The sequence below is a fragment of the Amblyomma mixtum genome, chromosome 10 (genome assembly GCF_055824585.1).
Source record: "Amblyomma mixtum isolate Tamu chromosome 10, ASM5582458v1, whole genome shotgun sequence".
Lineage (NCBI taxonomy): Eukaryota > Metazoa > Arthropoda > Arachnida > Ixodida > Ixodidae > Amblyomma > Amblyomma mixtum.
Genome location: NC_143021.1, coordinates 157,993,257 through 158,007,100, shown reverse-complemented (window position 1 = coordinate 158,007,100; position 13,844 = coordinate 157,993,257). Strand labels below are relative to the sequence as shown.

Below are 13,844 nucleotides of genomic sequence, written 5' to 3'. Positions count from 1 at the left end.
TTCAAGAACGCAGCGAGAATTGCTACGAACTGTTCGTCTGCATGCTTGCCCTTTGCGCGGTAATGTGCAAATACGCGTACAGATAGCAGGTCTGATATGGGTTTGTTAAGCCTCTCTTTCAAACCCTCTGAGGCTGACACTTGTTGCGAGCTACGATTTCCGAACGTGCCTAGCCGCGATGTTCCAAAATCAGAGGTATAATTCGGGGAACCCGGGAGAAGCTTTGCGCACCTAATAGAGCACTTGAGCTACGAATTCGATCCTATTTAAAAGACCAAAATGGGCTCACGAAGGATCGCCCCACTCGACCAAATTGATTGTTTGTTTGTTTGGTAGGGTTTAACGTCGCAAAGCGACTCAGGCTATGAGAGACGCCGTAGTGAAGGGCTCCGGAAATTTCGACCACCTGGGGTTCTTTAACGTGCACTGACATCGCACAGGACAACGCAGCGAGCTATGGAAAGAAAAATGATAGGTGTAACGTTAAGAGATCCGAAGAGGACGGAGTGGGTGAGGGAGCAAACACGGGTTAATGACATCCTAGTTCAAATCAAGAGGAAGAAGTGGGCTTGGGCAGGGCATGTAATGCGAAGGCAAGACAACCGCTGGTGCTTAAGGGTAACGGAGTGGATTCCAAGAGAAGGAAAACGTAGCGGGGGGCGGCAGAAAGTTAGGTGGGTGGATGAGATTAAGAAGTTTGCGGGAATACGGTGGCCGCAACTGGCGCAGGACATGGTTAATTGGAGAGACATGGGAGAGGCCCTTGCCCTGCAGTGGGCGTAGGCAGGCTGATGATGATGATAATAATGGCTTAGATATATTCTGTGTTTTCCTCAATAAACGTTAGTTGCGAGTCAGAGCTCGTCCTGTTTGCTCTTCGCCATCGTCTTTAGCGCTGTTTATTCATTATGCGTTTGATATACAGTGTACAAGATGAGGTTCTTGCCACCACAGCCTGTGCTGTGCGGCGGCAGTTGACGACGGTTAACTCTCCTCTCGCTGTGGCGCAGCGGACTGGCCGCCCTCTGCCGCGGCCTGGTGCTGCCCACCCGGCGGCTCCCGCAACCCTCGGACGTGGCGGCCGGCTTCGCCGGAGAAGCGCTGCACTCGGCGGCTTCCTCTGCGCAGCAGTGCCGCCTGGTGGACGGCGTGGTTAGGGCGTTCAGGTACGCGTCTTCTGACGTGAAACCTCGGGCAGAGTTGCACGTGCGGTCTGTTCAAAGCCTTGAATTGCATGTGTGTGCAGTTCTCTGTTTGTACCCTTTTTTACCCCTACGTCCTTTCCCTCGAGGCGCGAGTTAGGTTGAAGAAAGGTAGAACAAGAGAGCATGCTGTCGGGCTAGTTAGTGATGCATGATAGAAAGGAGTGAGCGTGAAAAACAGACGAGGAGCAAAGGAGAAGGCACAGTGCATTCACCAGCGCCACTGCTACCAACTGTCTGTTCGAGTTGTCATTCACAGCATACATAAAGGGGTAGACGAGCATGCGCGGGGAGGGGTTGATGCACACAGTAAAGTAAGAGCGGTTTTTAACAAAACGATTTTAAAAACTGGTAGAGGGATAACATAGTTAAACTGAGTAGACGTGCAGGTGTTCATCCTTCATTCGGAGGGTACACTTAAGCTGCGCCTTAAGGATACGACGCGCATAGCTTTAGTGGGTTAATGTCCGTATATTCGGATTTGGTCACTCTCTACGTAACATTCAGAGATCGCGCCGAATACCTTTACCACTGCCAGCGCAGTGGCGCGGCAGTTAAGTGATGCGCCACTGCACTGGCAGGTGGAGATTCCTGTCATTGCAGAGAAGAGTAGTACTGCGCGAATGGGACAGGACAGGAGAAAGAGGAACACAGACGACAAGCACAGGCTGTGTTGTCGTCTGTGTTCCTCGTTCCCCTGTCCCGTCCTATTTGGGCAGTACTAATCTTTTTTTGCAATGAACCAACTAGCCCGCAAGAACGCTCTACTTCTTGTCATTGGCTGCAGCTTGCGCGACGCTCCTCCGCACTTACCTCAGCTTACCCGAGTAACGCGGGTAAGCTCGGAGCACAAGACAAGAAGCACAAAAAAAGACAAGGGGACAAGATTCTTGCTCGGCGATAGTGACTATCGAAAGGTGCAACGCAGCGGCCTTTCCGTTTGCATTTGCTTTGTAGTGCTTTCGCACTAGAATTCAAAGTCAGCAGACTAAATGTGTACAGACATATCACTCACGCAATGATCAGATAACTTTTTGGTATGCAGAGCTTCTAGCAGTAGCCTAGCTTTTTAATTTCCGCTCCTACCAAGAATCTTGGTATTCATGGTATTCGGGGGCAGAATGTAACAATCAGGAGATCCGCTTTTGTGGTTCTGTGGAGTTTAACGTCCCAAAGCGACTCAGGCTATGAGGGACGCCGTAGTGGAGGGCTCCGGGTAATTTAGACCACATGGGTTTCATTGACGTGCACTAACATCACACAGTACACGGGCCTGTAGCGTTGCGCCTATCTCGGAATGCGGCTGCCATGGCTGGTATCAAACCCGCGTCATTCAGTTCAGTAGCCGAACATCATAACCACTTAGTCTTCAAGGTGATGTTCTGCGGGGCCCACCTTCGCTGGATGTATTGCACCCATGCCAATAAAGAGCTATTAAACTACCACGGCGTATTCTAGGGTGTTGAGAAGACCTATGACGTCGCGTCAGCGTAGTTGACCGTGAAGTCCATGAAAAAACCCCAAAGCAATCTAGCTATGGCAGGTTGGCCACGTGTCGCCGGATTGTGCACAAACTACCCACTGGGGCGGATGGCATTTTAATGTCTGGGTGCTAGGGTTGCTTGGGAAAAGTAACCTGGGCAGCACAAGCATCGCCGTTCGCTTAAAAAATTGTCTATAGACAGTCTATAGACCTCTTATTGACTCTATTGACTTCCTATAGATATTGCTTTTTGTCTATTCATAGTCTATAAACTGTCTATAGCCAAAAGTCTACTAAAAGTGTATGGTCATAAATCTATAGATTGTCCACAGACGGTCTATGGTATTTGCATTGTCTACAGACAGTGCATAGACTTTATAGACAGAAGTCTATAGACACTCTATAGACTGTGTAATACTCTCTTTTTTGTAAGGGCTGACACCACCTGCCATCGCAGGACAATTGCCCATCGCAAAACCGCTGCCACTGCGCCAACAGTGGTATGAGGACTCCCAGCGATCTATGAATGTCGAGTAGAGAGTGACCAATTCCGCATGTATAGGGACATTAACCCAAGAACGTTATGGCGCCACACCCTTAAGGCGGAGCTTAGTGTTTCCTCCAATTTTCTTTCATCGCTCAGCATCTACGCCGGAGGGAGAGAGCAGAAAACGGAAATGCTACCATCCGCAGACTGAGTAACGATTTCCGCCCGCTGGTCACAAGAAAACTCTTACTGAGCGCTTACGAGTGGATGTGAGCAATATAGCATAAAAGATCAACGTAGGGAGTATTTGCTCATTAGCAACTACAGAAGTGCAACCAAGGTTCAGTCATATAATGCAAGGTTAAATCATATAATAACTGCAAAAAAGCAGACTGGCAACTTTTTGCGGCAAAAGCCACTTTAGAAAATGTAGTTTTCGGAAATCTCAGCCTCGATCAGATAAAAGCAAGCTTACGAATTGCGTCATAGCTGCCGTACACATAGCTGTTCCACAGTATTCAGGAGTGGTGCGGCAAAACCACAAAGTGTGGTGGACAGAAGACTGCGAGGAAGCAAAAAAGCAACAACAACAAAATAAGCGTGTGGTAAATTTCGCAGGTATCCGATTCAGGAGAACCTTGTACATCTAAAAAAAAAAAGGCAAGAGCAAAAGCTCGGTGCGTTAGTTTCATGCTTCATATATAAACGGTCAGATAACATCTTAAAAAATGTGGGAGCAGATTCGAAAATTAAAGGGCTGCTTCGTAGCGCTCACAATTCCTCTTTTAATAACACCGGGTACACAAACAAGTGTAGGGGAACAGGCAGACATTTTGGGGTAACACTTCGCTGGAGTTTCATATTCGTCTGACCATACGCAGCCATTTCTCAAATACAAAGATATATCCGAAAACAAAAGACTGCCAGGAAGTGGAGGTGCCAACCAACAATAAAAAAATTTACCTACTCTCCAAGAAATCAGTAGAGCACTGTCTGCCGGCAAAAAAAAACTGCCCCAGGACCCGACCAGATACGCTATGAAATCCTTGCTCACCTTTCCCTGCCTGCCGTAGAGACACTCTTGAATTTCTTTAAAACAATATTCATAGAAAGAAAAATACCCAAGGAATGGAAAAGAGCTGTTATATTTCCGTTCCTGGAAACTGGAAAACCACCGACTTACCCTATAGGCCATAGACAAGAAAAAAAGGTGAGTAACGGGTTGTTCGTTATAGCTCAGTATTGTAGGCAAAGGTAACATATGGGAGCAGGGAGTCCCAGTTGGTATGGTCAGGTTGAATGTAGGCGGAAAGCACGTCCGAAAGGGTCTGATGTAAGCATTCTGTGAGGCCATTGGTTTGGGGGTGATAAGCAGATGTTGTGGGAGTGGTATTCGTGGCATGAAGAACTTGTTCCAAGATGGCGGACAGGAAAGCGGTGTCACGGTCGCTGAGGAGAACACGAGGGTCGCCGTGGCGCAGAAGAATGGCATTCAGGAAAAAAACGGGCAATCTCTGCAGCGGAGCCTGAAGGAAGAGCAGCCGTTTCTGCGTATGTGGTGAGGTGGTCCACGGCGGTGATGATCCAGCGACCGCCCGCTGGTGTTAATGGCAGAGGTCTGTAAAGGTCGATGCCGACAACTTCAAACGAGGTGAATGGGCAAGGAAGGGGTTGTAGGAGCCCCGCAGATGGGAACGCTGACCGTTAGCGCTGTTGGCAGGGAACACAGGAGACGACGTATTTTGCAACGCTGGTCGAAAGGCTGGGCCAGAAGAAGCGGCTTTAAAGGCGATCGTAGATCTTCTGGAAACCCAAGTGAGCAACGGTCAGATCATCGCGGAAAGCTTTCAACAGGTGACAGCGGAGGCGACGAGGAGCGACAGGAACACACGAATGGCCAAGAGGGTTGGCCTCGACAGAAGCCAGCCTTCGGTTTGATTCAGATATGTGACTGCATAACTTCTTCCACAGCGATTTAAGCTCACTTGAAGATACTTTGATCTTCAGTCAGGATATCCAGCTGCTCACACACAGAGGGGCCTGCGCTGGTTTCTACATTCCCACTCAGCAAGAGCACAAGAATGAAAAATGAGTCAAAACAACCCTCCGCACACTCGTATAGCACATATGAGCAAGGACACGTAACCACACAACGAGCGGCGCTTAAATTCAAGATGTTGCTTCTAAATAAGCGGCACAAAAAAGGCGAGCCAGTCTAGATGCGTCCGCATTATGTAGCTGTTTCCATGCTTCCTGCCCAACAGCGCTTGGGGGAGCTTTTCGATCTATCCAATAATGTCGATGCCACTCTGTCGTCTCCGTGAAGAGCGAAAAAAGTTGGCACGGCTCCATTTCGAATCTGAGCGGTGACGTTTGACGATGGGGTGGAAAGATGCACGCAATTCACTGTGGCGGGAACACGGCAAATTCAGGGCAGTGGCGGTAACTCTATACTCGCAAACTTGTTAATACCATCCTCCCACCTAATTTCTGCCGCCCCCTGCTACGCTCTCCTTCGCTTGGAATCCACTCCATCACCTTAATGACCATTGGTTGTCTGGCCTACGCATTACGTACCTTGTGCAAGCCTATTTCTTCTTGATTTCAGCCGCCACGATGGCGCAGTGATTGTGGGCCTCGGCTACTGACCCGATAGATGCGGGTTCGATCCCGGCCGCGGCGGTCGCATTCCGACGGAGGCGAAATGCAAGAGGTCCGTGTAGTGTGCGAAATCATTCCATGCTAAAGAATCTCAGCAAGTCGAAATTATCCGCAGCCCTCCACTGTGGCGTCATAGCCTGCGTCGCTTTGATACGGTAAACCCCATAAACCGAAACGAATCTTCTTGATCTCGACTTGGATGTCATGAACCCGCGTCTGTTCCCTCACACACTTCGCCCGCTTTCGATCTCTTAGCGTTATATACCCCTATTATTTTTCTTTCATATCTCAGTGTGTTGTCGTCAATTTATGCTGAAACGTTTTCGTTAGCCTTCACGTTTATGTCCTATAGGTGGGTTCCAGTAAGATACAGCTGTTATATACTTTTCTCTTGAGGGATATTGTTAAGCTGCCACTCACGATTGATTAGTCAGTATCAATTTTACGGTGCAAGGTTTTATTGCGATGGCATTGCGATCGGTTTTTCTCTCATTGGAGAAAAAAAAAAACCTAGTGGGACACAGTGTCGTCTGTCGTAAAATTGGCTGATTGGTCGATGCGGTGTGTCACATCATGACACTATGGGACATTGCCGAGTTGGCATATGCGCTGGAAGTTTCGTACAGTTGACAGGTTCACTGGCCACGTGACAAGACTGAGCGTGGCGCCAATTGGTGCGTTTTATTGTGTGCAGACGTGTCCAGAGAGCCCTGAGTATCAGGTCGGAATGGAGCCAGAAGGAAGGCCGCGTATATGTGTACTGTAAGGGTAAAATTCCCGCTAGGGGACAGAGAGACCCCAGAAGTATGTCGCTGAAGACAGAGCATCGGCGGGTGTGCAGGCTCGGCCTATGCGCCGAGCAGCAATGACAGAGGAGGAGGAGGAGGAGAAGCAGGCTGAGTGGACTTCAGCCTTTAATGCTGCCGCATTCTCAACGCGAAATACAATTAAGTCTTCCTTAAATTTTATTTCCGGGGTTCTTCTCGTGGCAGCCACCTTCCGGCCACTCCTCTTCTCCTCTGCAAGTAGAGAGGGGCATTTCTCTCTCCTCACTTTGCCGCCGACCAAGGCATAGAGTTTCTTACTATTACGTAGAGGGAAAGCTGGCGGCGCTGCACTTCAGCCACCATGGACGCTCAAAGCATCATGGGACGGTGGGCTACTTGTTGCGGCACAGTGTATTTTTTTGTGGACACGAAGTGTCATTACTAAGATGCTTCATTCCGAAAACGCTGTTCGTGTGTGCGCAGACGACTTCGGTGCGAACGCACTGTGCAAAAGTCATAGTAGCGAAACCGCAGCTGCACACGACGCCATTAAAAGGTTTCTTTGTTTTCCGAAACGCCATTAAAAAAGCTTTTAAATTGTTTAAGCAACAAAGTTTTTTGAAAACATATTTCCTTTTAAAAGTGCGCCTGTTAAGCCCGAAATGTTAGTTTTTGTAGTGTTCAATACTTCGCCAATAGGAGAGCGAGACATCTCTTCTTTTGGGCAAACTTTGCAATTACATGCTTTTCTGCTCATTTGTTGCCATCATTAGAGAGGATATTGAATGTTAGGACATTCGTAATTATCGAACAGCTTTATTTTTCTATTATTTTTTGGCCAAAAGTTGTAGTTCTGCAGTCTGCAGCTCACCGTCCCATGATGGTCTGAGCGCCCATGGTGGCTGAAGTGGTCTTGAGGGGCTCTACGCAAACTCCCATAGAAGGGGCGGCAGCTTTTCCTCTAGGTAATAATAAGAAACTCTATGGGCCAAGGTGACAGGTAGCAACTGCACACAAAACAACGACGACCGGACATGCTTTTTCTCCGTGGTGGGTCCTCTAATGCCAGCGGATTAGTACTAAGGAAGCTGCCCCTCCTCGCAGGTACAGCACCAAGCTGTGCATGGACCAGGTGATGGTCGGCCCCGCGTCCAGCAACGAGGAGCTGCTGGACGAGCTCGAAGAGCTGCGCACCAAGTGGCACCTGGACGGATCGCGGCATAGCCCCGCGTGGCACGAGGCGCTGCTGGCCCACACCCCGCACCTGCTGCACCTGGCCTACGACCCCGTGCAGGTACGGGGTTCGCCTCTGCTGAGGACCCAGGGTTTGCTGCTTCATGGCGGGAAAAGGTGTGCCCTTATCTCCACCCTTACCGCCATTATCTTTCGCTGGCCGCCATCGTCAGAAGGGAGTACAGTTGGGCAAGCCGGTGATAAGTACAGTCTTTGTCAAAAGTTTAGAGGCCAGGGGGTTCACTTCCAAGCTTTATACTGGGACTCCAGGAGCATTCATGGAGGTCCCGCCGATTGCAGGAGGCAGTAGCAGAAATCTTCTCATGTCCGGGAAATTTGGAGCGCTAGAGGTCCATTAAGAACGACACAGTGTGGATCAAAAAAAAAAAAAAAAAACCCTGGGCTCCAAACTTTTGACAAAGGCTGTACATTAGAAAATACAGCGTTGAAACGAAGACGAGGGGAGGAATGGACAAGCGCTAACTTATAACTGACGTTTTATTGCATGATGTTTGCAAAAGAATGAATGCATATATGCTAGCCCCGCCGCGGTGGCTGAATGGATACGGCGTTCGGCTGCTGGCCCGAAAGACGCGGGTTCGATCCCGGCCGCGGCGGCCGAATTTCGATGAAGGCGAAATTCTAGAGTCCCGTGTGCTGCGCGATGTCAGTGCACGTTAAAGAAGCCCAGGTAATCGAAATTTCCGGAGCCCTTCATTACGGCGTCCCTCATAGCCTGAGTTGCTTTAGGAAGCTAAGCCCAAACAAACCAAACCATATATATGGTCGAACAATAACCACCTAGCGGCTGTTTCGATGTAGGGAGATAACTGTGGACATTGCGAACGGGCCTGCAGGCATTGATTGCGCGACACTGAAATCTCGATGGATGTATTATTTACTTAGGTGTTGTGACAACATGCAGCATTTTCCGCTAAACTGCGGGATTTGAAGAGGGCAGACCCCGTGCTCAGCACGTGCCCCACTAAGAATTGGTAAATTGGTTTTTGAGGAAAGGAACTGGCGCAGTATCTGTCTCACATATCTCGGCGGACACCTGAACCGCGCCGTAAGGGAAGGGAGGAAGGTAGCAGTGAAAGCAGAAAGGGAGAAAGAGGTACCGCAGTGGATGTCCGCGGTATAATTTCGACCACCTGGGGATCTTTAACGTGCACTGACATCGCACAGCACACGGGCGCCTCTTGCGTTTCGCCTCCACTGTTGCCGCGAAACATTTGTGCATGTTTTACAACGTTGGCTGTTAGTTCCATGTCCCCCCATTTTGCGTCCGCACGCACGACGCACAAGAACGGAGGTGTGCGAGGAGCGCGCGGAGCAGATAAACTGATGAAAAGCGCGAGACGCCGGCATCGTTCTGAGGCGAGTAAGCATGCTCACTGGGCCAGGCGACTCGACACGACACGTGGGCTTTTTAGCCCGTTGTCGTCTTAAAGGAACCGAACACTAATCAAAACGTCTCATGAGATTATGGCAGAAATGAAAAGTTCGTTCCTCATGTGTAAGAACTGAGCACTGCAGTATCAAAGAAGCGTAGTTTTATAATTTTAACTTGACATTGAAAATCGCATAAAAACCCATTTTGCGATGAAACCCGCCATTATCAGTGTAGTCCACCACCTGATCACATATCGATATAAAATATCGCTTACTTCTTTTATGTAAAGTAGTAGTAGTAGTAGTAGTAAAAGACTTTTAATCAACCATAATTTACAGGCCGAGCATTTCGACCGCCTGGGCGACCAGAAGCCGCTGTTCTTCTTCCCCTTCAGCGCCAAGCCAGTCGAGCCAGGTGGTGATGGATAGAGAGGGTGGGGGGAAGGAACCCGACTGCTGAGCAGCCGGGCAATAGAATAGGCAATGGGCCAGGTCCGCATAGATACAGGGGCAGTTGGGACAGGAAGGGTCCGATCGATAGCGATAGAGGAAGAGGCGGGACGGGGTGATAACTGCATTCATCTGAATGTGCCGAAGAAGGCGAGACTCCGGCACCGTGAGTGATGGATGAGGGGGAGGGTAAAGGCGTTTGTCGAGGCGGAGCTCAAGGTAGACCTCTTTTATGGTGCGGCGAAGGGTGAGTCTCCCACCGTCCTCCGAGGGCTTGGGCCAGGGGATCAACGGTGCCCGGAAAAGTGTGTCGCGGGCGAGCTGATGGGCCAGCTCATTGCCGTCAATCCCTGAATGCCCAGGGACCCAGCGGAGGAAAACGATGGAAGGCTGCAGTGCGGAGACCGCTCGTTCGACCTCCTGTTGGAGAGAAGGGGTCAGGGTGCGTTTCTGTATGTGGTGTATAGCGGCTTGTGAGTCCGAATAGACTGTGTACTCTTGGAGAGAGGGAAGGAGGGAAAATGACTGGAGGGCATGCGCAATGGCGAGGACCTCGAGGGACAATGCGTCTGGAGGGTGTAGATACGGCCCGCTGGTGTGGGTTTCAGGAGCAGGGAGGTGTGGATGGTACAGGACGTAGCCGCAGGAACCTCGAGGAGCCACGAAGGAGGCATCCGTGTAAGCTACACCCTGGGTATCAAAGAGAGGGGAATGGTGCTGTGCGGCCGCATGACGACGTCCGGCGTGCAGGACGGGGGACATGTTGGTCGGGAGGGGAAGGATACGAAGATTGGGGGCGGGGGTGGGAATAGGAGAGGTAAACGGGGAGATTGGAATGGGCGAGATACCCGCTTGAGTCAATAACCACTGACCCTGACGGGTAAGGGAAAGCCGGGCAAGCTGCGAGTCACGATGGAGACTGAGAAGAGAACGAAGAGGATGGAAGAGGCCTGTGGCAAAGAGCTTAGTGGTAGAGGTAGTGATAGGAAGGTTGAGAGCTGCCTTGTAGAGGCCCACAAGAGCAGTCTCGAGAGCGTTAAGTTGAGTCTGAGTGAAGGAAGCGTAGGGTGCAAAGTACAAGACCTTGTTGAGGGCCAGCGCGTGGGCAACTCGGCACGCGTGAGCCTCGTGGAGACCTGAGCGTCGAGTGACCACGCGCCGCAGGAGGTGAGTTACAGAGTGGCAGGTGGTGACAGCGCGGTGAAGGGATTGCACATTCTTAGCCGCATGCAAAGGGAAGCCAAGAACTTTGCACTGTGTGACAACAGGAATGGGAGAGCCAGAAAGGTGGAGAGAGACGAAGTGGTTGTGTGAGCGCTGGTAGGAGGAATGGCTGAGAAGGAGAAGCTCGGATTTCTCAGGAGCAGGAGAGAGGCCAGCGGTGGTGAGAAAGGAGTCGATGAGATCTAGGCCACGTTGCAGGGTGTCCTGTACGTGACCGGGAGATCCAGATGAACACCAGAGAGTGATGTCATCGGCGTAAAATATATGATGCAGGTCGGGAATTTCAGCTAGCTGGGAGGCGAGAGGGGCCATAGCAAGATTGAAAAGGGTAGGAGAGAGAACCGCACCTTGAGGAGTGCCTCGGGTGAGGTTGTGCGGGTCGGACAGATAGGTGTCGACTCGAAAGCGAGCGACACGTTTAGAGAGGAATGAGCGGATATAACAGTACATGCGGGAGCCACAGTCTAGGGAGGCGAGTTGGGAAAGGATGTGGTCGTGGCAAACACCGTCGAAGGCTTTGCGAACATCGACGGTCACAAGGGCGTGAATTTGAGAGGGGGTTGGTGACAGAAACGTGTGCTGGAGAACCAGAAACATGTCCTGTGCACAGACGTGGCGTCGGAAGCCGATGAGAGAATGAGGGAAGAACTCCCTCGTCTCGAGAAAATTAGAGAGGCGAGTCAGGGCCATTCGCTCAAGGGTCTTACCAACACATGATGTCAGGGAGATTGGGCGGAGGTTAGAGAGAGAGGGAGGCTTGCCCGGCTTTGGAATCATAGAAATGAGGGAGGAGGTCCAGGAGCTGGGCAGGCAGCCGCTGTCCCATGCATCATTGTAGGTTTTAAGGAGGAATTCTTTGGCGCAGTCAGGAAGGTTGCGAAGTGTGGTGTATGTAATGGCATCCTCACCGGGAGCCGAGCGTGTAGCATTAGCAGCCAGAGCCGATTCGAGCTCCCGGAGAGTGAAGGATTGGTCCAGATCGGGGTTAGGTCCACCGCAGTACACCGGGTAGGAGGGTGCCAGAGGGGGCGGGAGATAGAGAGAGGCGAGCTGATCAAAAACATCGGAGGGAGTTCCTTGAGTGAGGGCTTTAGCTAGAGTGGGAGCAAGGGCAGGCTTAGTGCCAAGGAGGGATTTGAAGAGAGACCATGTGGATCGCGAGTGCAATGCAGAGTCAAGACGGTCACAAAGAGCACTCCAACGAGAGTGCTCGAGGGAGGCGCAGTGGGCGACGATCTCGGCCCGCAAAGCAGTGATCCGGGAGGAAAGTTGGGCATTGTGTGGTTGGGAGCGAAAGGAGCGTTGAAGACGTTTACGGCGACGCCATAAACGGAGAAGGTGAGGATCTGGGTCTTGGATTGGGTAACGAGAGCGAACGCGACGGCTACTGGACGTGAGCGCTGCAGAGATGCGCGACGTCCAGTCGTCGTAGGATTGAAAGGAGTCGGAGGCGAGATTAGTGCGAAAAGCATGCCAGTCAGTGTGAATAATCGGATGACAGCGAGGGATGTGGGAGAGAGAGGTGGTGATATGGATGAGAAAGTGGTCACTTAGAAGAGTTTCGGCTGTCACCTGCCAGTGAAAGGAAAGTGAACCCCGAGAGAAAGTGAGGTCGGGTGTCGTAGGGCGTTGTGAGGCAGTGCCCGCTCGAGTAGGAGAGCCAGGAGTATTAAGAAGGGTGAGGTGGCGTTCCTGGGCCAGACAATGGAGGAGGCGGCCGGGTTTGAGGGTTTTTGGGTAGCCCCAGAGTGTGTGAGGGGCATTAAAGTCACCACCAAAGAGGAGATGGGAGGTAGAAGAAAGAGAGTGAAGGAATTTGCCCAGAGCAGAGAATAAAGAGGAAGTGACAGGGGGGTTGTAAAAAGACAAAAGGACGAGTGAGATGCGGGAAGAAGGGTGGTAATAAACCACACCAACTAAATATTTAAGGAGGGTGGAGGGGATGTCAATTTGCTCTACGAGCACGTCACTGCGTACATAAATAGACGCAAGTGGTGTGGCCGTAGTGGCATGGTAGGCGCGGTAGCCTGGGACATTGCGGGCCGTCCGGGTCTCCTGGAGAAGGAGAAAATGAGGTAGGGAGGGGCGGGTGAGTAGATACTGGTGGAGGGGGGTCTTATTGTGACAAAGATTTCGGCAGTTCCACTGCACAATCTCGAGGTCCTCGCCAAACGCCATTATGATAGAGGAGAGGAACGCGATGGTACGCGTTCCTTCTTTTTTGCCGGGGGCAGTGACTCATGGACGGATTGAAGCATAGATGCAAAGGATTCCAATTGCTTTGATTGTGCTTGGAGGGTGGTAAGGATCTGGAGAACCGAAGTTTCCAGCTGAACCAAGCGAGTGTGATGTGCCTGTGTGGTGGTTTCTACAAGGTCAGCCAAAGGGGCGACCTGGGCGCTGGAGGAAGGAGTGGTGAACGTGGCAAGGTGCTCATTTAGCTTGCTAAGCTGGGAGGTAAGAGAGGAGGTGGTTGTCTGGAGGGTTTGAGTCAAGGCATGTATCTGCTGTTGTAGATCGTGGGAAATGCGCTGCTGCTCTCGCTGCTGGCGTTCCAGCATTGCGAGCCGGAGGTCGAAGGAGCGGTTCTCGTCAGTCAAGGATGGAGAGGGTGGTGTAGTGGAAGAGAGGGACGCTGGCACCGAGGATCCTTTAACTATGGCGGCATAGGAGCCTGGTGGTGACGTGATCGGAGATGATGGAGATTCATGATTAGAGGAGGAGGAGGAGGAGGAGGAGGGGGGAGGGTTGGTGGGTTGAGTGGCCCGGCGCAAAGCTAGGCGTCGGAGGTATGCAGCTTTAGCACACTCGCGTTGCTTAGCAAGGATGAAGGGGCAAGTGGGGTCGAGGGAGGGGTGGGTGTTCACCTGGCAATGAACGCACCAGGGCTGGGCACACACATGAGCGGAAGGGTCAGCGGGTAGAGGAGCAGCACAGCGACG

At 51.3% G+C, this 13,844-nt stretch overlaps 1 protein-coding gene across 2 annotated transcripts in view; it reads left to right on the top strand.

Moving 5' to 3' along the window:
* The window catches only part of LOC149327467 (pecanex-like protein 4), a 132,932-nt gene that overhangs the window by 108,491 nt on the left and 10,597 nt on the right, over positions 1-13,844 (top strand). The window contains exons 16-17 of one of the 2 annotated variants that reach the window (XM_089565154.1): positions 1,011-1,166; positions 7,705-7,894. In XM_089565154.1, coding sequence (XP_089421280.1) covers positions 1,011-1,166; positions 7,705-7,894 — 346 coding nt within the window. The remainder of the gene's footprint in view (positions 1-1,010; positions 1,167-7,704; positions 7,895-13,844) is intronic. The other variant, XM_089565155.1, reaches the window with a different exon arrangement.